The sequence below is a fragment of the Delphinapterus leucas genome, chromosome 3, assembly GCF_059928025.1.
Source record: "Delphinapterus leucas isolate spDelLeu-1000000601 "Yukka" chromosome 3, BTC_Dleu_Yukka2, whole genome shotgun sequence".
Lineage (NCBI taxonomy): Eukaryota > Metazoa > Chordata > Mammalia > Artiodactyla > Monodontidae > Delphinapterus > Delphinapterus leucas.
Window position 1 is genome coordinate 44,046,834 of NC_143131.1, and position 26,615 is coordinate 44,073,448.

The 26,615-nt window shown below is 37.6% G+C and overlaps 2 protein-coding genes across 5 annotated transcripts in view; one reads left to right on the top strand and one right to left on the bottom strand.

Moving 5' to 3' along the window:
- Positions 1-23,730, bottom strand: part of DHX29 (DExH-box helicase 29) — a 48,525-nt gene extending 24,795 nt beyond the window's left edge. The window contains exons 1-11 of one of the 4 annotated variants that reach the window (XM_022597452.3): positions 23,355-23,730; positions 15,652-15,725; positions 14,511-14,624; positions 13,264-13,393; positions 12,378-12,523; positions 10,764-10,889; positions 7,089-7,215; positions 6,209-6,367; positions 3,385-3,550; positions 3,007-3,130; positions 922-1,530 (exon numbers count right to left, since the gene is read on the bottom strand). In XM_022597452.3, coding sequence (XP_022453160.1) covers positions 922-1,530; positions 3,007-3,130; positions 3,385-3,550; positions 6,209-6,367; positions 7,089-7,215; positions 10,764-10,889; positions 12,378-12,523; positions 13,264-13,393; positions 14,511-14,624; positions 15,652-15,725; positions 23,355-23,535 — 1,956 coding nt within the window. In that variant the 5' untranslated portion in view covers positions 23,536-23,730. Of the gene's footprint in view, positions 1-921; positions 1,531-3,006; positions 3,131-3,384; positions 3,551-6,208; positions 6,368-7,088; positions 7,216-10,763; positions 10,911-12,377; positions 12,524-13,263; positions 13,394-14,510; positions 14,625-15,651; positions 21,918-23,354 lie in introns of those variants that run through there. The other 3 variants (XM_089908853.1, XM_089908852.1, XM_022597461.2) reach the window with 3 other exon arrangements.
- Positions 23,731-23,766: 36 nt separating this feature from the next.
- Positions 23,767-26,615, top strand: part of MTREX (Mtr4 exosome RNA helicase) — a 139,230-nt gene continuing 136,381 nt past the window's right edge. The window contains exon 1 of the mRNA XM_022597483.3: positions 23,767-24,111. Within this exon, the coding sequence (XP_022453191.1) occupies positions 23,984-24,111 (128 nt within the window). The 5' untranslated portion in view covers positions 23,767-23,983. The remainder of the gene's footprint in view (positions 24,112-26,615) is intronic.

The following is a 26,615-nucleotide window of genomic DNA, read 5'->3' on the forward strand; positions in this document are numbered from 1 at the left end:
TACCGCAAGAAAACAAACAAAAAAAAAACAGTGGTGCCTGATGGGAATCCTGAAGTCACTTCTATTCCCATCACATTTTCTTTCTCCTTCAGTCATTCCTTTGTTATACTTATAAACATGTCTGTCATCCCCTTAATGTAAATTCCTTATAAGACAGAAATTATGTCCTTTTTCCTCTTTCATTTCATGAGAGAAACCAAGAAAAATTGCCAAATAAAATGTTTTTTAATGAAGGGATACCTAACTTAAAGATAGAGACAAAGATGTTAAGTATCATATTTATAAAGAACAATTCAAAGTATAATTAAACTGAGTTATATGAACTGGGAATTCATTACATTTGGTTCTAAAGCAATTTTACTAATTCCTATACTTTACAGTCACTCCGGTTAAGGTCTGGCCAGTTTTGTGTATACTTTTATCGCAAAGTGTGTGACAGTAGATATTTAAGTACTTTTTCTATTATTTCTTTTATATACAGGATTTGAAAATAGTCTGGCATTTTCTTTTATATTGTTTTTTCCTTCTGTTCACTGAACTAATGAAAATCATTCAGGAATACATCCCACAGAAAAGATTTCCAAATACTTGAGATATCTGATATTAACAGTTATACTTGTGTTTATATTCTTTGAATGATCAACTTAGTATGTAATATATTTGAATACTCAATTATTAAAATGCATATATTTTTCCTTTTATGTGAGAATTTTAATGATAATTACTGACAGTCCTTTTCATATAAAGGAGAGTGGCATAATATTACATCTATCCAAGAAAACATGAGAAACACCTGAGATACGCTACTGAACAAAGAGCATTGGTCAAAACTCATATACGGCACAGGCTTCCATTTGGGTCCCAAGGGCACAGGTTGAGTGAGGTCAGCACTCTCTGAGGTGAGGTTGAACAGTGTCTCACCTTTCCTCCAGGTCCATTTTCACAGCCCAGTTCCTCACACACTCTTGTGGCTAAGCTCACTGCTGAGACCCGCCGGGGCTGGGTGCAGACAATGCTGCATCTACTTGTTTGCCACTCGTTCAGAAGCAGGTCCTCCAACAGGAAATGTGGCACTTGAGTACTCTTGCCGCTCCCTGTTTCACCTGCCACCACCACAGCCCGGTGCCTTCTAAGAGTTTCGACAATTGAGTTCCTGTGTTTGAACACAGGTAACTGTTGCCGTTCCTTTAGCAGTCTCTGGTACTTAGGTGTGCTTTGCAACTTTCTAAAGAGGTTTCTAACCGGCTCCAAATCTTCTGCCTTTTCTGATTCCAAAGACAGTGCAGAAAAATCCTCATCAGAAACTAAATTTTCCCAAGATTCCTCAGGATCTTCAGAGGTTTCTCTCGTATTCTCAGATTGCTGTTGTTGCTGTTGCTGCTGCTGCTTCAGTTTATTCAGAAGTTTGGCAATGAAAAGGTCACGTGGTTTATTGGTCTCCATTTTATTTAACTGTTCCTTTCTCTTTTCCGCATCACTCCACTCCAGCCAGACATCTCGGTAAGTGGGCGGAAGTAACTGATGAACTGACTATAAAGGGAAAACACAGTAGTTATGTCATTTTTACTAACTACTGGACACCAAAATTCAATAGGTTAGAACTTAAAAGGATAGCTGCCTTCTTCTTAAAATGTCTCTTAAACTAGTGTTACTACTTTAATATAAGATATACATGTATATGATGCAAATTTATAAATACCATATATTCAGGCTTCTAGACTTACTAGCTGTGTGACCTTGGGCAAGTAACTTAACTTCTTGGTGTCTTAGTTTCTAAATTTGTAAAATGGGGCTAATAATAGTACCTCCCTTACAGGCATACTCTGAGGTAAACTAAGTTAATCATGTAACGTGCTTATTCCTGGAACACAATAAACTATTAAATACATGTTTATTATTTATTCATATAGTGGTGCCATTTAAATATACAGATGATCCATAATGCATCTTTAAAACAAAGTTCCCTCTGAGATTCCAGCAGTTGTATATTACAGGTCAAAGTATTTTAAATGAACTCCACTGGATGAAACTAAGTTATCTTAATTCTGTGTTATAAAAGAGCCCGCAATTATTTCTGTAACACTGATAGTCACTTCCATCAATTAAGCTTATGATACCTTATTCTGCAAAATGAGGGAAATAAAGACATTAAGCACTTTTACTGACACAAAATGGAAAAGAACTATTGTTGGAGTTCCACTTAATCAGTGCCTAAATTTTCAGTAGTTCTAAATCCCCATGAAGAAAGATATATACGTTTATTATAAAAAGGAGATGTTGACAATACCCCCCAACCAAAAAAAAGAGCATTGTGTTCTCTTAAAAGTGCTCTCTTCAGTAATACTTTATTTTCATCTTTCCTTAAACTGGAAGCTTATAGTCAACATAACCTAAAAGTGAAAACTGGAACCAGTGTCTAATTTTTTAAAGTTGAGAGACAATATAACATTAAAGGAAAACAAATGTTTAAAAATTCTCCTTAATTCAACCACTCTAGCACAACTATTTTTTAATCTGTAAATTAGTATAGCTTACAAAGCTGGACCAAATGGTTCAGAGCCTCTGGTCTAAGGAGAGAAAGACTGAACTATGTTTAGAAGTGAGAGGAAGTCAAAATTATAAATAAGCAGAAACAAGGATTAATCAGAAGCATTCAGTAAGAGAAAACTGGCACAAAGGGCCATAATTAAAAACTAACTTCCACATGCAGATACAGTTTTATGTTGACAAAATATACCCATTACTCCAGAAATGATTTTTTTTTTTTTTTTTGCGGTACGCGGGATTCTCACTGCTGTGGCCTCTCCTGTTGAGGAGCACAGGCTCTGGACGCGCAGGCTCAGTGGCCATGGCTCACGGGCCCAGCCACTCCGCAGCCTGTGGGATCTTCCTGGACTGGGGCACGAACCTGTGTCCCCTGCATCGGCAGGCAGACTCTCAACCACTGCGCCACCAGGGAAGCCCCCAGAAATGATTTTTGAAACACTTAGGTCTAAAAAGTCTCACCTGCCCTTTCACTAAACGATAAAGAGCTAAAGTAGCTCCCAGGTGCTGAGCTTGCATGCCATCCTCTGTTAAGATTGTAGGGCATACTACCAGTACATCATCTTCAGACTTGATTACCCTTACCCTACAAAGAAACCAAAAACATTTTAAAATAAAATTGATTAAGTAAAAAAAGTCAGAATTCCATTAACATTGAACTGTAGTTTAATTATTTAATTAAATATTCCCATGGAAGACATCATACTACATAATGACTTATAAGCACTATCAATCTGAGATGTGGAATTAGCTTCCTAAATATTTACTTAACTCATCAGAAAAAAAAAGATTTTCATCTTAGATTTTTCTATAAGTTCATTCAGTTAACCAAAAACATACCTACATTTCCAGTATCTACCTACTGCAACTTTTTCAAAGGAAGGATTTGGACTCTTGGGAAGATTCTTCCTGACCCAATCGATCAAAAATTGTTTGGGAGATTTTCCAGTCCAGCTTCGAGCAGTATAGTCAAAATTTCTTACATCATGAGGTTCTTTCTTTTTCTCTAAAATGATAAAGATTGTTTCTTTAAAAATGGTTATGTAGTAATATACAGTCTCTTTTGAGAGATTAATGTTCTCTCACTTTTGGGAACAGACTTTTAGAAGAGAATAGGTTTAAAAAAAGACAGACAGAAAGGCTTGCTCTTCTTTATGTGATGTAAGGAAATCCTCTTGATGGACAGAATCAGTGAAAATCTGGATCTTTTTAAAAAAGTATCTTAAGTTATGTGTTCTTGTAAAATATCTATGACACAATCCATGCGATGAATTGTTTAGAATACTCTGAATTACAATGTTTGGTAGAGTATCTTTTGAAAAGATATAAATCAGATGTCATTTCTCTGCTTAACAGCTGCCACTACCACCACTGTCAATGGCTTCATGTTGCATATAAGATAAAGTCCAAATTCTTCACTAGTACCTAAAAGCCCTCTGTGGCCCACCCCTGCCTATTTGTTGTCAGTCTTCCATCATGCTCGCTATGCTGTAGCCATACTGGTCATGAGTCAATTCCTTAAATGCTCTAAACCTGCCTGGCTCAATACAGTAGCCACCAGCCACATGTGGCTAAATTTAAATTAATTAAAATTAAAATTTCACTTTCTCAGTTATACTAGTCACATTTCAAGTGCTCGATATAGTTGACCCTTGAACAACACAGGTTTGAACTGTACAGGTCCACTTATATGCAGATTTTTTTCAATAAATATATAAAAACACATGAAGAACATCATGTGTAAGACATATTGAAGTGGATAGCCTATCCTTACACAGGCATGAGGTGATAATTAATATAAAATTAATAATGTGTTATTTTCTTTGTTTTATAACTTTGCTTTCAAAGAATTACCTTACCTTATAGAATTCCTCTCTCTCATAATTGGAGAAACTGCATATCAGCCTATCATCATAGGTAAGTGGTTTTTAAAAAAATGTTAACAGTGTTTCCAATAGTGTATTATGAATACTACTGTAATACTGTATGCCATAAAAATTTTATAATGATTCTTCATTAGTGTATAAGGCTAAACTAACAGTGAAGTAAAGCAGTTGTACTGATTACGCTAGGGTACCATTAAAGCAATCATATTGCTGCTTCTTCGTTATTAATGCATGAATCATTATACCTATAAACAACTAAGAACTTCTGCACATTATCTTTTCATTTTTGATGTCTCATGTTAGTAATACATATAACATCTACAGTGTTTTGAATCATATAAGACAATGTTGATATAGGTACTGACAGACGATTCATCTTGTACATAGATAACATAAACTCACAGAATCTATACAGTACAGTACTGTAAATGTATTTTCTCTGTTATGATTTCCTTAATAATGTTTCTCTTTCTCTAGCTTACTTTATTGTAATAATATAGTATATAATACATATAACATGCAAAATATGTTAATCAACTGTTATCACTAAGGCTTCCAGTCATTAGTAGGCTATTAGTATTTATGTTTGACTTAAACATAGTATTATGTTTAAGTTCAAAGTTATACGCAGATTTTTGACTGCACAGGGGTCAGCGGCCATAACCCCTACGTTGTTCAAGGGTCAACTGTACTCATATTTGGCTAGTAGCTACCACATTGGATAGTGCAGATACAGAACATTCCCATCATAGTGTGTTCTGTTGAATAGTGATGCTCTAAGCTCTTTTCCACCTTAGACTTCCAATGTACTGTCTCCTTCCTTAGAAGTTCTTTCCACCAACTCATTACCAGGCTAATACCTAATCATCTGTCAGATCTCAGAGCAAGACCTTAGCAAGGTTTCCCCAATGCAAATTAGGCCCCCTTATTAGCTCTATTATTGGAAGCCAGTTTTCTTTCTTCAACAGCACACATCACAGTTTGTAATTGTGTATCTATGTCTGTTTAAAGCTTACATTCCCTGCTAGACTGTATACTTGAAGAGGGCAAAGATCAAGTTATTTTGCTAATAACTATACATGTAGCACCTGATATTATGAACAATAAAAATTCAATAAATATTTGTAGAAAAAATGTACAATTAAAAGAACTGACAATTTAGTGTGGGACTCAACTGACTATATTACAGACTGATAAATATACTAGCTATATCAATAATTTACCTATGAGCACAAAGAAGAGCACACTTACACAACTCTGGTGGCACAGCAGGAATCAGGGAAGGTTTAAAGAAGAGGTGTTGTTTGATTCAAGCCTCTAAGCAAGGGAAAGGTTGGCCAAGAAGGGGAAAACAGGATGAGCAAAGTCATGGAGCCATGAAACAATATATGTTTTAAAGAATGATGTAGCTGTAGTACATAGCTGGGAGAATAAGGTGGAAAGGATCTTCAGTGCCATGATACAGGGTTTGAACTTGCTAAGTGATTAAAATTTTTAACAGGGAACTCACATTTTGATCTGTGTTATGGAAAGATAATTCTGGCAGGAGTTTGGAGGAGGGACTGAAGAGAGATGAGGCCGAAGCAAGATGTTTGTAATTACAAAATGCTATACAAGTTATCATAATTATTATTTTTCCAAGACAGTATGTGGAAGCATAACTTTACTGCCATCTTATGTAGTCTGCTGGAATACAAAGTAACAATTTCTCAATTATACAGTCCTTGACATTTTTCTATTTACAAATTATACCCTGGAACACTTTCCCTTCATTTTACCTTTCTCTTCTTCAGTAGCAGCTGTAGATTTTTCAAATAAATTAAAGTTCAAAGCACTTTCCCCTTCTGTGGCTACAGGAGGCTTCTTCCTTTCATTCTGTTGATGTGAAATCTTTATGGCTGGATTGAATACTGGATGGTCTTCTAAAGTTTCCATTTCTACCAAAAAAACCATGATGCTTATTTTTGTTTTATTTATATTTGTTTTTCATGCCTTTTTACTTTGCAAAAATTGGTTTAGAAAAAACATTCCTTCTTTTTCCTTGTAGTCAATTATTCAACACTTCCTTCTAGGAATTTGTGCTAGAAGTCAGAGGCAATTTATTTTCACATCATAACATTTTCAGAACAATTACTTAACAGATGTAGAAGGCCAGGAAAAACATCTTCACTAGAAATAAATACACATGGAATTATATCCACCTCTTGTTCTTGAATGGAGATGGTATTTTATGGTATACATCTGAGGTTAACCAACTATGGTCTGCAGGCCAAATCCAGCCCTGCTGCCTATTTCCATATGGCCTGTGGGCTAAGAATGGTTTTTACATGTTTTAACTGGTTGAAAAAGACAAAAAGATATATTTGGTGACATGTGAAAATTATATATGAAATTTCAGCATCCATAAAGTTTTATGAGAACATAACCATTTGTTTATGTATTGTTTATGGCTGCTTTTATGCTGTGACAGCAGAGTTAAGTAATTATAACAAATTGCAAAACCTAAAATATTTACTATTTGGCTTGTTGCAAAAAGTTTGCCAATCCCAATTATAAACTGTTAGGAAAGAGCAGACATATTAAAAAGAGGCAACCTCCATCCCAGGAAGGCCAATAAAGAAGAGATATTTATACGTCTGAGAATTTTAAAGTGTTTACCTCTTTGAAATTTCCTTATTTTTTCTTGAGCCTCTTTTTGGCCTTGCTTGTTTTTTTCTAATTTAAAGGTAGCTGCTTGCTCCTTTGCATCCAGAAGTTTTGCTGCAAGGTGCAAGTACCTTTCATTCTGTTGTTCCAAATAAGATGATGATAAAGAAATAAAAAGAAGAGCAAGATTAGTTTATCTGTTGTCAATGTATTATATCAAACCCTGTGATCTTTTGATCTTATTCTTTGATCCAACAAATCTTCTAGAAATTTTTCATAGAGAAATGATACAAATGTGCAGATTTGCAGGTACATAGATGTTTACTGCAGTACTGATTGAAAAGGAAAACTGGAAATCAAGTGTGGTACATCTCTACAGAGAAAACTAGTCAGCCACTGGGAAAAAAAGTGAGGTAGCAAAAGAATGAGGGTGATCCACATGGAGAAACTTCCTTGACACGTTAAATAAAATAAAGCGAACTACAGAATAAAACGTAAGTATGAGCTCATTTCTGTAAAAAGAAAAATTTAATTTTTATACATTTTATAAATACATGTATTTAAAGGATTACATACATATGCAATTATAGGATAATACTCATTTCTGAAAGTTACCTTCCCATAATCTTTATCTTATGAAAGATAGCCAGGGACATTAAACAAAAAAAAAAAGGCCTCTGGGGAAGATGGGTGCTATAAAACTTAAGGACTAATAAAATAAAAATAAAACAAACAAACAAAAAACTTAAGGACTTAACTCTGCTGAGCAAAAACTAGACAGAGTTAAAGCTAAACTCAAATTACTGTTTTTTTCTTTAGGTTAGGTTGATAGCAGATGAGAAGCATTAAAGCTCTGGGTGGAGACGGCATGTGCAGTGCTGCTATGAAAGACAACCGCTGAGACAAAGGGAAAAGAGACAACTGAGGAAGCACAACCACCTGAATTCTGGGACCATTTTGTGTAGAAGCAAACATCAATACAGTGTAACAGAAGGATTGGCTATCGCCTCAATTTCACCTAAATCACACTCCTTCTTTTGATCTTTCCTATCTATGGCACTGATACCACCATCCCTCCACCTACGAATCTCTTGCTGACTTTGGCTTCTTAACCTTTATGTTCAGTACATCATCAGTTTCTACTGATTCTTGCTTTAAATGTTTCTCTTCCAAATTACAATTTGGCACCTTATTATTTCACACCTGAGCAAGTGCAAGAGCTGCCAAAATGGCCTCCCTACCCATTGCAAATCACCTTAAACACTACTAAATTTGCCCTAAAATGTCAAATTCTTCTTGTCGATCCCCTGCCCCCATACTTCTAGCAACTCTTCACAATCAGTAGGAAAAGCTGTCAAATTCATTTTCTGGGCATCAAAATCTTCTAGTCTCAGTTTAACTCACCTGTTTACTCCTATTGGCCAGTACTCACCTACACATTTTATCCTGTTTATTGTTTAATACTCAAAGGCCCCTTGCACAATTCCACTGCTGTACCCTTATTCACATTATTTCACCCATATGGGTCATTTTCCCATTCTTTGTTGCCTATGCACACTTCATGCATCCTTCAAGTCCCACTTTTTTCTTTGAAGTATTGACCTAATGTTCCTATCAGAAGAGACCTCTTTCTCTGAACCTCAAAGTAACATGTGTACTGTCCTAAATTATTTTTGTTTATATTACTTTAATACAGGCACGTGGTTAAAAAAACTTGAGGATACAGGAGTATAAAAAAGAAGTCTCCCTCCCACCCTACCAACCCCAGTCCTAATCACTAGTAATAGCTTCTTGTGTATCTCTCCCGATGTTTCCTTTGCATACATAAGAATGCAAATATGTGTATGTGTATATTGTTTTACTCAAATGAGTTCATTATACTACACATGCTGTTCTGCAACTTCCTTTTTGTCTTTCTAAATCAACTTTATAAAAGTATGGTTCACTTCTAATAAAATATCATTTTAAGTGTGTAAGTGAGTCTGTTTGACACATGTATACATCCACGTAACCATCTTCATAATCAAGACATAAAACATTGCCATCATCCTCAAAAGTTTCCTCATCATGCCTAACAGTCAATCTCTTTCCTCCATCCCTGTAGTCAGGCAACCACTGACCTGCTTCCTCTCATTAGAGACAGATTTTGCAGAGATGACTTTTCTAGAATTTAATATAATGAAATTGTTCAGCATGTACTCATTTTTGCCTGGCTTTTTTCATTCTTATATAATGTTTTTGAGAGTTGCTTGCAGTGTTTGGCTGTTATTAGTAAAGTTGCTATGAACATTTGCTTACAAGTCTTTTTTTGTTGGCATTTTCATTTTTCTTGAGTAAAAACGTAGGAATGAAATTGTTAGGTCATATGGTAAGTGTATGTCTAACTTCATAAGAAAGTGCCAAGCAGTTTTGCAAAGTGGTTGTACCATTTCATTTTTTTTTTTTTTTAATTTTATTTAATTTTATTTAATTTTGGCTGCACTGGGTCTCCGTTGAGATACGCGGGCTTCTCATTGAGGTGGCTTCTCTTGCTGCGGTACGCGGGCTTCAGTAGTTGTGGCATACGAGCTCAGTAGTTGTGGTTCACAGGCTCAGTAGTTGTGGCTCGCAGGCTCAGTAGTTGTGGCCCACAGGCTCAGTTGCTCCGCGGCATGTAGGATCCTCCCAGACCAGGGTTCGAACCCGTGTTCCCTAGCATTAGCAAGGCGGATTCTCAACCACTGCGCCACCAGAGAAGCCCCCATTTCATTTTATACTCTTACAATCAGGCTATGAGTATTCAGTGGCTTCACATCCTCCCAACACTTGGTATTACTGATCTTTTTAATTTTAGCCATTTTGATTGATATATACATAGTGGTATGTCACTGTAGTTTTCATTTTCATTTTTCCCATGACTAGCGATGCTGAACTTATTTTTACATGTTTATTGGCCATCCATATATCTACTTCTGTAAAGTGTCTGTTGTCCTTTTAAAACTTCTTTATAAATTCTAGACAGAAGTCTTTTATCAGATATATGTATTGTGCTATTTTCTTCCTACAACTTGCTTTTTTTCACTTAACCTAATATTTGGTTTTGTTTTTTGCAGTAGGTGGGCCTCTCACTGTTGTGGCCTCTCCCTTTGCGGAGCACAGGCTCCGGACGCACAGGCTCCGGACGCGCAGGCTCCGGACGCGCAGGCTCCGGACGCGCAGGCTCAGCGGCCATGGCTCACAGGCCCAGCTGCTCCGCGGCATGTGGGATCTTCCTGGACCGGGGTACGAACCCGTGTCCCCTGCATTGGCAGGCGGACTCTCAACCACTGCGCCACCAGGGAAGCCCTCACTTAACCTAATATTTTTAGTTTATCTTATGATATGTAGGTTTTCTCTTTCCAGGCAATGGGTTTCCTCTATAAAGGAAGGTGCTTTTTAAAATTAACCAAATAATTTAGCATACTCCTTACACAGAACAATCATTTAAAAATACTTGGTGATTATCTCTTTAAACATGGGAGGACTGTAATTAACATATATTGAGCAGTTATTTTGTGTCATTTTTTCCCTGTTATTTTATTTAATCCTCACATAAACCCCTAGAGGTAACTGTTTCCTCAATTTACAAATGAGGAAACTAAGTCTTATAAAAGTTAAATATTTTGCCAGGTATATCCAGCTAGAAGCCCAATATAAATTTCTACTCACAGGGTCAAATTTTTCCTCTTCTAAACTTTTAGAAGTCTCACTCTTTTCTTCTTCATTTTGTTGTTCAGCATATCGCAAAATCCATTCTTTCATATTTACTTCCAAATTTTTTTCTTCCTTTTTTGGCTAGAAAGAAAAAACAAATATCTGAAAAATCAAAATTAGAAAAAGGTGTCAAAACTATCATCGTCACTGCTTTTATAATTTCTTTACACTCAGAAACAGTAGACACATAAGCCTCAAAAATCACATTCTCTACTGTTCAGTGAAGGACAAATGAACGGAACTCAACATTAATAAGTCTAAACTTACATGATCCGAAGAATACATTTACATAAAGAGGCAAAAAAATGAAAGAACTGTTAAAAACTAGTGTTGTCCTTAACAACAGTGGTTTTGTGGGGATGATGTTTCCACAGATTTTTGCTCTGTTTATTTTTAAGCTTTATTGAGGTATAACTGATACATTAAAAATTGCACATATTTAATGTACATATTATTAAAATGTTAATTATTTACTGTATATATATATATATATATATATATATATATATATACATACATATACACAGACTCACCATTTCGATGAGTTTGGACATATGCATACACCTATGATATCATCACCACGATCAAGGTACTAAACATATCCATCACCTCCAAAAATTTTTGTGTGTTCTTTTGTGTGTGTGTGTACAGTACTGTACTGTTAACTATAGGCACTATGTTGCATAGCAGCTGTATAGAACTTACCTATCTTGCATAACTGAAATTTTATAACCATTAAGCAACATTTCCCCATTTGCCCCTCCTCCCTTTAGCCCCTGGTAACTACCATTCTATTCTCTGTTTCTATGAATATGACTATATTAGGTACTTCATATAAGTGACATAATGTAGTATTTGTCTTTCTGCGATTGGCTTATTTAACTTAGCATAATGTTCTCTAGGTTCACCCATGTTCATAGATGTTTTATGATATGCAGAGTAGTTAGGTGTAATGCATAATGAAGTGTAATGAAGTACACCTTCCAGTACTAATGCCTTTCTGTAATCCCCTTCCATACAGATTTTGAATTGGCCACATGACTTGCTTCAACTAATGGGACATTAGCAAGAGTGATACAAGCAGAGGCTTGATAAAAATTTGTACACTGGGGCTTACTATCTCAAGATACTTGCTCTTGGAAGCCATATGTCAAGTAAGAAGTCTGACCACCCTAATATCACCATATAAGAGGAAACCTAAGCTAGTCATGTGGAGAGAGAGATGACTTGCTAGCTCCCAGCCAAGGCACCTAGTCCTGTGAGTAAAGAAACCATTTTGGATGTTCCAGTCTGAGGAGATACCTCATGGAGCAGAAGAACTGCCTGGCTAAGCCCAGTTCAGACTGCAAAATCATAAGAAATTCTTGGTTTAAGTCACTACATTTTCAGGTGGTTTGTTATGTAGCAATAGATAACTGAAACCGACAGTGATAGAAGAGTTTGGCAAACCCATTAGACATTTTCAATAAGTAAAAACATTATTGTAACCTAATATTTATACCCTTATGAACTATTACATGTGCTTCATTCTGATTTTATACAACTTTAAATGTTTAATTCTTAAATTACCTTTATCATAGGATCTTCTTCCTGTTTTTTGGTTTTAGATTGCAGTGGAGGTGAAATAGTGGCTTGTATTTGAGGAGACTGGAATTTTGGCCTACTTAGAGGTTGCTGCTCTTCAAATTCCTGACTGAATCCTTCAGGAAGTGCATCTTAAGAGAAATTGGGATGAAAATAAACATGTACATGATACATAAAACACACAAATATTTATTAAATACTCACATAAACCCTGTCTAGACAAAGAGCACCTAATTTTATTCTACTGCTCATCTCCTAGGAATAGAAATCCTATGATGAACCTCGTTTTATTATCAAACCAGTGGGAACACTCTAGATGATAACCAGCCCACCTCGATTTGACCATTTACTTCACCCTCAATATGCTAGACTCCTAAATTTCCATAAGAAAATCTTAACCCTCCCTTCTCTTTGGTTGCCTGTCACAACATGTGACAGTATCCTTAATCAGTCATAGAAGCACTATGCATTCCAGGTTCTTGCCAAAGATTACAACCTTGACGCTCTGCTTAATTAAATATTATTTATCCAAAGCCAGACAGCCCTAATTTCTAAACCAAAACGAGGATACACAGCCTGACAGGTTACAGACAGGCAAACTTTGAGAATCTGCTGTATTATGTGCATTGTAAAATGGCTATCAACAACTGAAAGCAGCACACAAAAAAATAATTTCTTCTTGCAGACTACAACCTTTAAGAAGAATATACTAAAAAGACTAGAAAAGTGTAAGAACATCCTAAAAATAAATAATTATAACAGTGAAAAAAATTTTCAGTACAAGTCCAAAGCTTGATACAAATATCATAAACATTGAAATTACTTCAAAAGGTTTTATAAACTGAAAGACATTTATGACAATACTGCTTACCATCTGAAAGATTTAAACAGAGCCAATCCAAGGCAGAATGAAGATCACCTCCATGTAAGAGTGTGTTAGTCATGGCATCTTCAATGTCCTTAGTCTTAAATGAAAATGCTTGTAAAGCCATGTATAAATCCTATGAAAGGGAAATGTAACGAAGTCATTCTGTCCATTTTCTCTTTTTTCATTACTAAGTCTATTCTCCCATTCATTTTAAACCAGAAACTCTGACACAAATTGTAACTTCAAAAATATCTTTTTCTCCAGTTAGAAGAGTTAAATGTGCTCATTGTATTGAGGTTTTTTTTTTGATGTGCAGACCATTTTTAATGTCTTTATTGAATTTGTTACAATATTACTTCTGTTTAATGTTTTGGTTTTTTGGCCCTGAGGCATGTGGGATCTTAGCTCCCCGACCAGGGATCGAACCTGCACCCCCTGCATTGGAAGGCGAAGTCTTAACCACTGGACTGCCAGGGAAGTCCCTCTCACTGTATTGAGAATCTGAGAACTATAGATAAATAAAAAAGGACCAGGAGAAACTGCTCATATTCTCACTATCTAAAGATACTGTTTGCAATGTAGTATGCTTCCTTTCAGTCATTTTTCTATGATTTTGTAAAAACAAACTTTACTTAACATTATAACATAAGCATCTTCCCAAATTATTAGAAACTGTTCATCAATTTTAATAGTTAAAGAATATTCCACTGGGTAGACATATCATAATCTATTTTCCTATTGGTGACCACTTAAGATGTTTACTTTTTTTATTATTATTATTATCAGCAGTGCTTCAATGAACATGTTCAGACATAAAGTAAAGCTTTTTATTGTACTTTCTAAAGCATGATCTTTACAGCTGGGCAGGACTGGGTTCAAATCCAGACTCTGTTTACTTTGCTACTTAGTAATTAAAAACCTCAGGCTATAATATATGTAATCTTTCCAAGCCTCATTTCCTTCATTTGAAAAATGGGGCAAAATACTTTCCAGGATTGGTGTGTCAGAGAAAATGTAAGCAAAGTGCCCACCACAAGTCCAACATAATTTTGGGAATGTAATTTAGTTTTCATATCACTATTTTAATGCATGTACTTGTTTTTGGCACAGTTCCTTCCTTATTCTTGAAGATGGAACTAATCTATATGAAATTTCAATGGAAGTTGAAAAGTCATTTTATCTCACATGTGGAGCTGTCTTAAAAATGCCCCACTAAAAATAAGTAACTTAAAAAAAAGTTTGCAAAATACCTGTAATTTTTTGGCAGTAAGTCTTCCAGAAATCACTCCCTTGTCATTATTTTGCTTTTTATGCTCATTTATCACTCCAATAATTTTTTGCTCTAGTTTGTTATTAATTACCACCTGTTGAGACCAAAAAGGTCATATCAATTAGAAGGTAAATAACATTTAATAATTAAATAATTAGAAGCAAATCACACAGTTTTCTATATCCCTTCCAACCAAGCCCAGAATTTCAGCTGAAATCAGATACAGTGATTATCATATATTGGAATACCATTCACTGGACCACATTCCTACCATATATTTAAGAAAAAATGGGATACGGAAAAAGCAACAACATGTGGCAAGGCAAAAATCCTTTTATAAAGCCTCTTGAAGCCGTATGTCTCAAGACTCTGTCCTTGGACCACCCTTAGATTGCCACCACAAAGACAGATTCCTAAGCCCTATCCTAAACATACTGAATCAGAATCCTTGGGGATGGAACCCAAAAATTTGCATTAATGTAAACCAGCCCAAGCACATTGCCTGAAAGAATGGATGCTACACTAAAAAGAGGGCAAATCAAGTAAAAGTAAAAACTTATATAAATTGTAATAATTAGGTTACACAAATTATTTTGGCTTCCAGAGTTTGTTTTCTACTTTTTCCTATTGGCCATTTTACCTTCTGCTGTTTCCATATGTTTAACCTAAGATTATACAGCCAACTACCTTCAAAACTACCTTCTTTTGATCACATCTTTACTGATGCTCACTACGAGCAATGCACAAAAACATACTTCAGGAATTCAGTCTAGCACAGGAAACATGTATAAAATGATAAACTGTAACCTAGCAAGTCATTATTTACAAAGATGTAAGAAGTGCTGATGGAACCACCAGAAAAATAACCTGGTGAGCTATGATGGACTTCACAGAGGTGACAAATGGAGAAAGGGAAGTTGATATACTTAGAAGTTTGGACCTTATCCAGCTCTTCCTTAATTTTTTACAGGCTCTCAACAGATGTGTACGATTTATTTAGTATAGATGAGGAATTACTGTGCTATTTACAAAAATTTAAAACACCCCATCACTTGCTTACATTTAAGAGTATATCTTTTTTTTTAAGGTAACATTTCTTGAAATGAAACCTTGATACTTACTTTCAAAATAGATTTATCCAGATTTGCAGGACCGCCAGAATCATTTGCAGAATTAAAACTATAAATTTTCGGACCTGTATATAACAGACAATGAACAGTCAAGGTAATTTAATGATTAATATCCATTACACTATTTTAATTTTCCTCTAAAGATCGCTAAACATTAAATATTTGATTTCAGCTCTTTCTTTTCCACTTTACCAAATAACTCAATCTGGAAGTCAGCAATACTTCCGCTAAATTTGCAAAAACATTCTACTGCTTAGCACTCTCTAGGTTAACTAGTTTCTCAGAGTGTAAATGCCTGGCACTTAGCTGAAGTAAGACCTCTCAGAGGATACTTGATTCCTGGCAGAGAAGATGGGTAATTCTGAAGAGAAAGCACTCCTCCTAAGGCAAAAAGGAGGTGGGAGTTCCTATCATTCTCTCCTACTGAGTATAAGGTTGCTATATTAGTTTCCAAGGCTGTACAAACTTGGTGGCTGAATACACAGAAACATTCTCTCTCAATTCTGAAGGCTAGAAGTCCAAAATCAAGGTATCAGTAGGACCATACTCCCTCTGAAGTCTCTAGATAAGACTCTCTTCTTGCCTCTTCTGGCTTCTGGTGACCCCAGGCGTTGCTTGGCTTGTCTGCCTCCTTCTTAAAATGGGTCTTCACGTGGCCTTATTCCCTCTGTCTCTCTGTATGCAAATCTGTCTCCTTTCTCTGGATGCTAGTCATTGGATTTAGGGCTCTCCCTAAATCCACGATGACTTCATCTCAAGATCCTTAACTAATTACACCTGCAAAGATCTTTTTTCCAAATAAGATCACATTCTGAGGTTCCATGTGGACATGAAATTTTGGGGAACACTACTCAACCCACTACAGTTGCCAAGTCTGTTCCAGTCAATAGAAATGCTATATATTAACAGTTTTCTAACAATGAATAACCGGGAAGGAACACATTTTATTTTCAAACGTTGGTCTCATGATCTCCTTACTCTCTTAAAAATTATTGAAGATCCCAAATACTTTTTGTTTATGTAGGTTATAATATTGATATTTATCATACTATAAATTAAAAGGGAAATTTTATTTATTTTTAAAGACTTATTATTTTTATTTATTTTTGGCTGCGTCGGGTCTTAGTTGCCGCACGTGGGACCTTTGTTGAGGCACACGGGCTCTTCGTTGCGGTGCACGGGCTTCTCTCTAGTTGTGGTATGCGGATTTTCTCTTCTCTAGATGAGGTGCGTGGGCTCCAGTTGAGGCATGCGAGCAGCAGTTGTGGCACGCAGGCTTAGCTGCCCCGCGGCATGTGGGATATTAGTTCCCTGACCAGGGATTGAACACACGTCCCCTGCATTGCAAGGTGGATTCTTTACCACTGGACCACCAGGGAAGTCCCAAAAGGGAAATTTTAAAAAATATTTATTAATTCATTAAAAATAAACCTACTACATGTTAATATAGTACTTTTATGAAAAATAACTATATTTTCCAAATCAAAAAAATTGTTTTCTACTTTTGCAAATCTCTTAACATCTGGCTTCTGCATTCAGTCTTCTGTAATATCACACATCATGTAGTCGCTGTACACTAGAGAGAAAATGAACATGAAAATGGCAAATAACATTTTAGAATTATTATGAATATAGTTTGATCTCAGTAAGCCTCTCCTAGAAAGGTCTCAAAAGTTCCCCAGGATCCCCTAAGCACACTTTGAGAACCACTGCTATATAAAAATAATCCTAGAATTGTACAAAACCTTGTTACTCTGCTTTTATAAACCTTAAAATAGGATTTTTTTTTCACTTTGAGAAACCTAAACATTAAAGAGTTGCTTATTATAAAGTCCAGGGTTTTAGTCTCTGTTGACTTACATTGGGTTGTTCATTTTAAGATGCTAGTTAATATAATGAGGCATTTAAAAAGGAAAACCAAAGTTTCTGAAAATAACTATTTATATTTGAGCAGTCTGAACTAGGAACATTGGTGGGTCCCTGAATTACTTCTGTGCTATAGTTAAGAAGGTACCCAAAGCTACCTAGAATACATTAAAGGATAATAACAATTCTGGTATTCCTGGTATGGTTTTCCTCATCTTTTAGTCTCAGACTTTACCTTAATCCTGGTAACCTTGCTCATAAACTCATGTCAATGGTTATAAAGGAGAGTATATATCAGTAGTCTTTAACCATTTCTGGGGGGTCTTATCAGTTGTAGTAAATTCATTCACAAATTTAGCACACTAATCAGTTTTAGAGGTCCCTAAACCCATGGAGGGGCCCCAGTTATAACCCTTTCTGAAAAGGTACACACAGATGAATGTTTCATTACCAAGACAATACTGAGAAACAGTTCAGGTTCCTGTGTTACTGACAGAGGTAAGATTATAAATTCCGTTAGTAAGTGTCTTTTGGTTTTGTTTTTTGTTTTGGCCATGCCACGCAGCTTACGATATCTTGGTTCCCCAACCAGGAGGTAAACCTGAGCCCCAGCAGTGAAACCTCCGAGTCCTAACCACTGGACCACCAGGGAATTCCTGATTGGTTTTGTTTTTTAAATTAGTGAATTAAAGATTGCAGTCAGCTCTCATTTTTCTCCTCCAACCATTCCACCTAAAACGCCCGACCATATCACTTCCTTGAGGTCAGCTTATACTGCTAACTTCCAGAGGGCAAATAAAAGATCTAAGTCCCCAGACTATCAGGAGGGGAATGAACACCCACGCTGCTGTGAATTCGCTGGGTGTCAATCAGGGTCTCTAAAAATGGTATGTTTTCATTTTATTCAATACTCTGAGGAACTGAAGCAATAATGAGATCTTGCTAGGGATATTACCAATTAAATCAAGTAAACCAGTAAGGCCCTTTCATTTTCAAATTCTTCCTAAAACATGTTCATGTAAGATTTTTAATCGGCATGAATGAAAACTCCAAAATCTGAAATACAATTTAAAACAACTTGATAGAAATCCTTCTAAACTGTATTTACACTTCCTGCCATAATACATACAATAAGCAAAATTCAAAGCTTTTCATGATGCATTACTGATTATGAGTATCTATGACTTTGCTCAGAGGCTTGCAGAGACTACCCAATTCCCTGAGACTGCTCTAATTTCCTATTTAGTGATTCTTTGGTCTTCTCTCCTGTCAGCTGCCACCTTTCAGAATGTCAACCTAATAACTCCCCACCCCCAAATTCTAATCTGTTACCTAGGAAAAAGTGATGGCACCAGAAGAAAATAGATACTGAAACTTGTAAATGAGTAACCCTATTTTCAAATACAATTCTAAGTCAATAGGCCATGGAATAAAAACGGTCCCCATTCTTTTGCCAAGTAATGTGCATAAGATGTATGACAGCTACCTTTCTTGCTGCTTAGAGACCCTTCTCCACAAGTTTTGGTTTTGTTTCAGATGAAGGGAGTTATTGGAAATCTGACTGGAAATAAGGAAGTTAGTGTGCAGGATGTATCCCTAAGGCAAAAGCACTAAGGGTTTCAGATTTATAATGACTGTTCATGGAACAAAGGAACATATGTAACTGGCTCTCAAAAATATTTATTACATTAAAGTTGAAGCACAGAAAAACTAAGTGATTTCCTCAAGATGACTTAGCAAGAAAAAAGAAGCATCAGCCAGAATCAATTTCTTGTTGCCCAATACTCTTTTTTCTTATGGAATATTTTCCTTTTATACAGTATTGCTTTTTACATCATACAGTGATTGTAACGACCCACTATCACTGAAACATTCACTTCGAGGTGCTGGTGCTGGTGATAGGTGCACTGAGGCACTGTGGCTCCCTTCTGCCCAACAGTACACATCTGCAAGGGGAACCAAACCAGCCAAGAGACCCAGTCAGGAATAAATAAGACCCAATCTTGTCCTCACGGAACTCATATTCTGGTGGAGTAATTAAGCAACTAATTACCCAAATAGGCTATGAAGGGGAAGTATAGCGTATCTGGAGAATAAATTAGAGTTAGCTGATATAATCTAAGCAGTCAGGGTCTGTGAGGAAGTCCATCCATACTGCCAAAACTACCTGACTAATCTTAGCTAAGGTCTCTTCCCCATTTAATACAAACACCAGTTCCCCCCCGCCCCACTCACTCCACCCATACAGACTTTCTTCTTGTCTTCCTGCATCATGCCAAGCTTGTTCCCACCTTAAGGCCTTTGCCCTTGTTGCCTAAGCCTCAAACATTCTGTCTCCAGATCTAATAACTGGTTGCTTCAAATCATCTCAGCAGGTTTCCTCAGAAAAGCCATCTCTGTTCTAAACCAAAACAGACCCCACCACCCAATTTATTCTTTACCAAGTCACTGTTTTCTGACTTTCATGGCACTTTTTCTATTTTATTTTGGTGACCCTAAAAACTGTAATGGTTTTTATGAATTTATTCATGACATCAGTCCCCTAGTCTTATTTCCCTCTTAAGATTTTAAGTCTCAACTAGGTTTAAGAATTTTCACAAACACAAGCCTTATGGTTGTAAGCACCCTCCACCAGCCCCCAATAATGTAAGCCCCTTGAAAGCAGTGATCTCAGTCTGCTTTGTTCTTGTGGTATCCCCAGTGCCTAAAATCTTGCCTGGCACATAGTAGCTCTTCAAACATTATTTGATAAACAAAAGAAATGAAAAAATAGAAGCGGAAGAATACCCAGGATTGTGCCAAGAACCATTTCGTGGCACCAGTCATTTCCTACCTCTAGATGAGAGTCCAATTTTGAGAAAGTATGCTATGTACAATCCTTCAAATTGTTTGAAAAGCCAGAGAGAGAGATGGAAGCAGAGTAAAACAATTACATTTACATTAGGAACAACAAAGAGTTCAGAGATAATTTTTTCTGTGTACTTTTCCACTTTTTTCTTCCAAGTAGGCCTATTATATGTAATATAAAAATATCCAGACAGAAAAAAAGAAAACAAAATCATGTGGCAATCTTGCTACAACATTTTATTTATACTGCTATATATATTGATTTACGGTTATAAAAAATTCTCTACAAATTTGGTAGATAACCTCTCATTTTCTCTCTTTTGATTTCTTGGTCTTAGTAACTCCTCTGAAATTTTCCTTGTCACTTACCCAAGAAATTTTTTGGATGACTATATTCAGAGCATTTGACTAGATACTGAGGGATGTTAATATGTAACCATAAAACTGTTCCTACCCCCTACAATTTTATAGGATAGATAAAATGTATAATTGCTCACATAGGCAAGATCTAAACATCAAAAAGAATGATTCAAACAACAATGATATACATGAGCTGGGGAGGCAGAAGAATTCAAAAAGTAGTTGATATTTGGGGTGGGTATTACAGGATTCTGGTAGATAGCATTAGGGATAGATAGCCTTCCAAATGAGAGAAAACAGCAAGAATAAACATGAGGAGGCAGAAAGCCAACAGCTGCATTTGGAGCAGTGAAAATACACCAGATTTGCTAGAGCTGAATATAGGAACTAGTAAAAAGGCTAGAAAGGGGGTCTTAGATACGAGCTGAATGGTTTGTATTTTATCACAAAGTCAGTGAAGACGCTGTAGAAAAAACTGTTAAGTGACATGATCAAAGCAGTGGTTCTGAAAGATCAATCTGATGCTTTATGCAGAACAGACTGGAGAAGGAAAAAAGAGCACAGCTAGGGAAACCCATTAGAAGGCTGTGTTGGTACTCCAGAAATTCATGAGTGCCTAAACTGAGGTGTGACCAGTATAAATCAAAAGTGAAAAGGGCAGGGCTTCCCTGGTGGCGCAGTGGTTGAGAGTCCGCCTGCTGATGCAGGGGACACGGGTTCGTGCCCTGGTCCGGGAAGATCCCACATGCCGCGGAGCGGCTGGGCCCGTGAGCCGTGGCCGCTGAGCCTGCGCGTCCAGAGTGTGTGCTCCGCAACAGGAGAGGCCACAACAGTGAGAGGCCCGCGTACCACAAAAAAAAAAAAAAAAAAAAAAAAAAAAGTGAAAAGGGCATACATGGAAGAGAAATAAGCAAAGACTGCACGGAGCTTGACAACAGATCGGATGTGAAGAAGAAAGGAAGACATAAAAAATAACTATTGACATTGGATAGAGGAATATGGAAAAACAGAAACAAAGAAGTCACAGGAGAAGCTAGTTTGGGGGAGCGAAGTATAGTTCAGTATTAGCCATGTTATTAAATTTGACGTGCTTGCAAAACAGGGCCAAAAATCCAAGTAAATGCAGAAATGGCTGACTTGAGCTTGGAATAGACCAGGATTGGACACGTTGACTGAGGAGTCATCTACAAAAGAAAAGACAGAAGTAATGGAAGTAGAGGAACTCTCCTGAAAGGGCTGTAGAGAGAGAATCATACTGTCACAGACTGACACCTACGGTAATGGTCATATTTTGGGGTTGGGAGAATGGGAAGCCAAAGAATAGAACAAATGACTATTAGAAAGTTCAAAGAATTCAGAGGAATATCAAGAAAAGACAGAGTTAGAAAGAGGCTGATTCACAGAGTAAAAGTGCCACAGAATATTTAAGGAGATATTCTATGTATTTGTAATTGCAGGCATAATAACTTTGTAGTTAAAGGGTTATAGTATATTGTAGGGCAAAGAATTATTATTCACCTTCTAAGTGAAGGTTTGTTACCTGCCTACTTCTTCAGTTTCATCTCTTTTCCTCCTTAGGCAGTGCTTACATTCTGAGTATCTTAAAGGCCCATGCTCTTTCCTGACTCAAGATATTTGCACAATAGTGTTCCTTACCTCAGCCAGGAATACCATTTCCCCCATTCTGTACAGCGTTAACACCTATTCATCCTCCCGATACTGTCACTTTCTCAAAGAGACTGTCCATTACTCCTCCTTTTCCCCAGTAAAAATCAGATTACGCTGTTAAATTCTCTTCCTTAGCTTTTCTTTGTGGCACTTATCAATCATAGAGCAACGTTTGTGTGACTACTTCATGGCTGTGTGCGCCATTAGATTGGCAAGCTGCAGGAGAAATGATTTGTCTATTTTGCTCATCCCATCCCTAACTTCATGCCAAATACACAGTAGGTTTTCAACAAATATTTGCTAGACTTACGTTTCAGTAAGAACTACAAGCAAACAAGCTAAGCAGAAGAAAACAGCGTATAACTGTCCAAATCAGCTGTAATAGTGGCCTGCTGATCTGCAGCCAGAACCGGCAATCTCCAAATTGAGTTATCAAACCAAACTACACAGTAAGCAAAAATGCACTGCTGCGGTAAAGATCGCTGATAATTTTTACAATAGGTTACCCATATTCGGTGTGTAAGTGCTGAAATTCTTAAGTACTGATTTTTTCCATAACACGTGGAAACGCTACATCGTGGCTGAAAATGGTTTGAGAAGCAAGTAGAAAATGGGTCTGGCTCTAGGACGTTAATAATTCCACACACTACTCCCTGCATTCGCCTCGCTGGTTTAGATGACGGCTCAGGATGGATCCCCACTGAAACGGGAGCTAATGCAAATTTCTTTTGTTCTCAGGAGATGAAGTGGAGGTCTGGGGGACGCTACCGTCGGAACTCTGGAGGCCCAAGCAGCTTACGCTGATCTAAAACAAGGCTACCCGATGGGGAGCCAGCAACTCCGGGTGTGAAAGAGAGAAATGTTAAGACCGAGGGTCCGCCCAGGTGCGAAGGCTTCTCCCTCGGGACTGGCAGTAGCGGTTCAGGAGGAGGCCGGGGCCCGACCGCTCGTACCTTGCTTGACACGGGGATCCCTGGTGGTAGTAGCGGCGGAGGGGGGCGGCCTGACCACAGGCTTCTTGTTTTGGGCCTCCCCGGCAGCTCCGACCTCGGCGGATTTGGCTCTGGAAGCTGATACAGCGGCCCGGACCGCCGCGGCCCCCGGCGCCTTGTGTTTCTTGTTCTTGCCTCCCATGTTGCAGCTGCGGCAGAAGATTCCTCCCGGTCCAGGTCCCGGAACCACTTCCGCACCGCCTCCAGAAGCTCTTCACATTCCCCGGAGTCCCACGCCGCCACCTTGCGTCCTCCATCCGGGCTTCTAGGCCCTGCTACAACCGCTGCTTCGCAATTGGTCCGACTCACCAAGGTCCCGCCTCCTCCCCGCCCACCTAGGCGTCTGCAGCGTGCTGGGAACCCTCGCCTCGCTCCCTCTTTAGCCAAGGAGCTGCCTATCCGCCGGTGTTTAGGAGAGGGAAAGAAAGGTCGGAGGAGAAAAAGGAGGCAGGGAAAAAGTCTCCGGGGCTGCGTGACTCGACTAATTTTGTCTCCCACGGGCCCCTGTTGCGGCTTCGCTTGGCGTCACGGTCGGTGCGGTCGCGGAGCATCTTGGGTAGGAGGGAGATTCGGTCTCACAGCTCCGAAAGATGGCGGACGCGTTTGGGGATGAGCTCTTCAGCGTGTTTGAGGACGACTCGACCACTGCGCCCGGAGCCAAAAAAGACAAGGAGAAGGGGAAATGGAAGGGGCCGCCAGGGTCTGCAGAAAAGGCCGGGTAAGGAAGATGTCCGAAATGTCTTTTTTTCTTTCTCTCTCCTTAGTGTTGAGGGAAGAAAATCCCACTCTCCTCTGAAGACCACGAGAAGTAGGGTGTACGTTAGTGGCGTTGGGAAGTGAAGGGGGTTGAGAAAAATGTTGAGGGGGGGGAAGAACGTTGGTTTGGGGGAAGCTGGGTCTTGGCGTTCTCCAGTGGCCGCAGGCAGCGTGGACTTCTGCCGCTGCAATTCCCTGACGCTTGCGTAAGGCCTGACTATTACCCCTGCCTGCGCCCTGGGGTCGTGAGGGTAGGTCAGGTGTCTCTTAGTTTCTGTACCCCCAGCTCCAGCACAATACTGGGCACAATACAGGAAACGAATCACCAGTTGAGTAAAGGGTTAAGAAGCTTAGAAAATGTGACTTGGATTGATGGGGAGGGGAAAGGGCAGATAGCAGCAGGAGACGGGAAAGAGATTCAATCTCCAAGCTGCAGTTTTCTTGCCCATAATGAGGTGATAGCACCAACCACTAGGGTGTTTGTAAGGAGTAAACGAGATAGTATGTGTAAGCGCCTAACAGTGCTTAGCACATAATAGATTCTCAAATGCTGGCTTTCTTTGATTTTATTAAGAAAACTTAAAAAAATTACTGGCCCCTGAAACTTAAAGTAAGATGATTCATTAGTAATGAATAAAATTTACTCTTGACGTTGGGGGAGGATACCCAATGAATGCTTGAATTAAATTAGTCATGATTTTGCTGTCAAGGAACTTTTATTTGAGGTAAGGAGGTGGTACAGATACATATTTTAAAGAGTTAGTAGGAGCTTGAAATAGAATAAGCAGTATATACAGTTAAGTGCTATAAAAGTTCAGGAAAGAGAGCTATTTGTGATGTCTAGAGAGCCTTACATGCAAGAAGCTATTCTGTGTTGAGATGATTCCTTATTGACCGCTGAGAATTTTTTTGATTTGTTTTGTTTTGTAGCACAAATTGGGCTAGGCGGAGTGTTTGCTTAGGGACTACAAGAGATAAGCCTGAGAATATAAATTGGTTTTAGATTATGAAGGGCCTTGAATAGCAAGCATATGAATTTTGATTTCATTTAAAAAACCCAGGTGAACATGTGTTTTTTACCTAACTTGGTGACTGGATAGGTAGAGTGATGGTTTAGAAAAATTAATTTGGTATCAGTAGTCAATGTATTGAAAGAGGAAAGACACTGATAGTAAAAAGTAAATTAAAAAGTATTTCAGTTATCTAATTATGAGATTATAAAAACCTCAACTCAGGAGGTGACGGAAGGAAGGAAAAGGAAAGATAAAATGTTGTGAAGGAAAAAATTGACAGGCCTTATTTAAGGAGGACAATGGAAGAGGGGTCAAAAGAGACGTTTTGAACTTGGATATCAGGAAGAAGAAAAATAGGGAAATTTATAAGAGATTTTGATTTCGAAATTAATTTGGCTTGAGACAAAGTGAAGTGATGATTGTATATCCATATTGAAGTATCCGTTGGGCAATTTTAATCTGGGTTTGGAGAAATACCAGAACTGTAGGTATATATTTGGATGCTATTTCAATTGGTCCTGCTTGAAGTGGAGATTCCTGTGGGAAAGTATAGTTTTCCCACACATAGAGATTAGATGGATATTAGAACAATCAGGAGTTTGAAATGTCACATAAGAGTGAAACAAAGGAGAAAAATAGTCTTCCTCTCTCATTGAGTTAGAGGGTGTAGTAGTCTTGGAGAACTTTTCAGGGAAAATGAGAAAGGAGGACAGGTTCTTTTAATTTTTTCCAAACAGGAATAATTAATAATTTCTGTAGTTTGAATGGGCAACTATGATGTTATGAAGATGATACATGTATAATTTCCTACTGCGGTAAATACTTTGTTTCAGAATTACTCAGGGAAAATTCACTTTGCAGTGTATCAGGGGTAAGCTGTTTCTGCAACCTTCCAAAGTGAAAATTTGTAGGATATAAAAACAATTTATATTTTAATTTTACTAGGAAATATGTGAACATTAGAGAAAGGAAATACATAAGAAAATATAGACCATGATTAACTTACGGAACGTTGTTTACTACCAACACTTCTAACTAGGCCTAGACGTCTAGGTATTTTTAGGGAAAAATCCAATTTGCATTATTGTAACTATCATACTATCATAATTATTTGTATCGTAGTCAATATGTATAGCATGATTTCCATCTGATTTGTATAACACAGAAGGGCAAATCCTGGAACTTTAGAGGATCTTGTCTTTTGTATTGATATTTAATACTCTAGACCAAGTGGGTGCTTTTTTAAAAAACTTTATGAGAATTGTCTGGAGAGAGAGAATAATATGAAAAACTCCATGTACGCATAACTCAGCTTCAGTATTATCAAGTCATGGTCAATTTATTCCCACACCCTTTTTTTGTAAATCAAATGCTACTAATCATGTTATTTCTCCCTAAATATTTCAGTATGCATCTCTTGTTGATAGTGACTTTCTTTTCCAACGTAACTGTC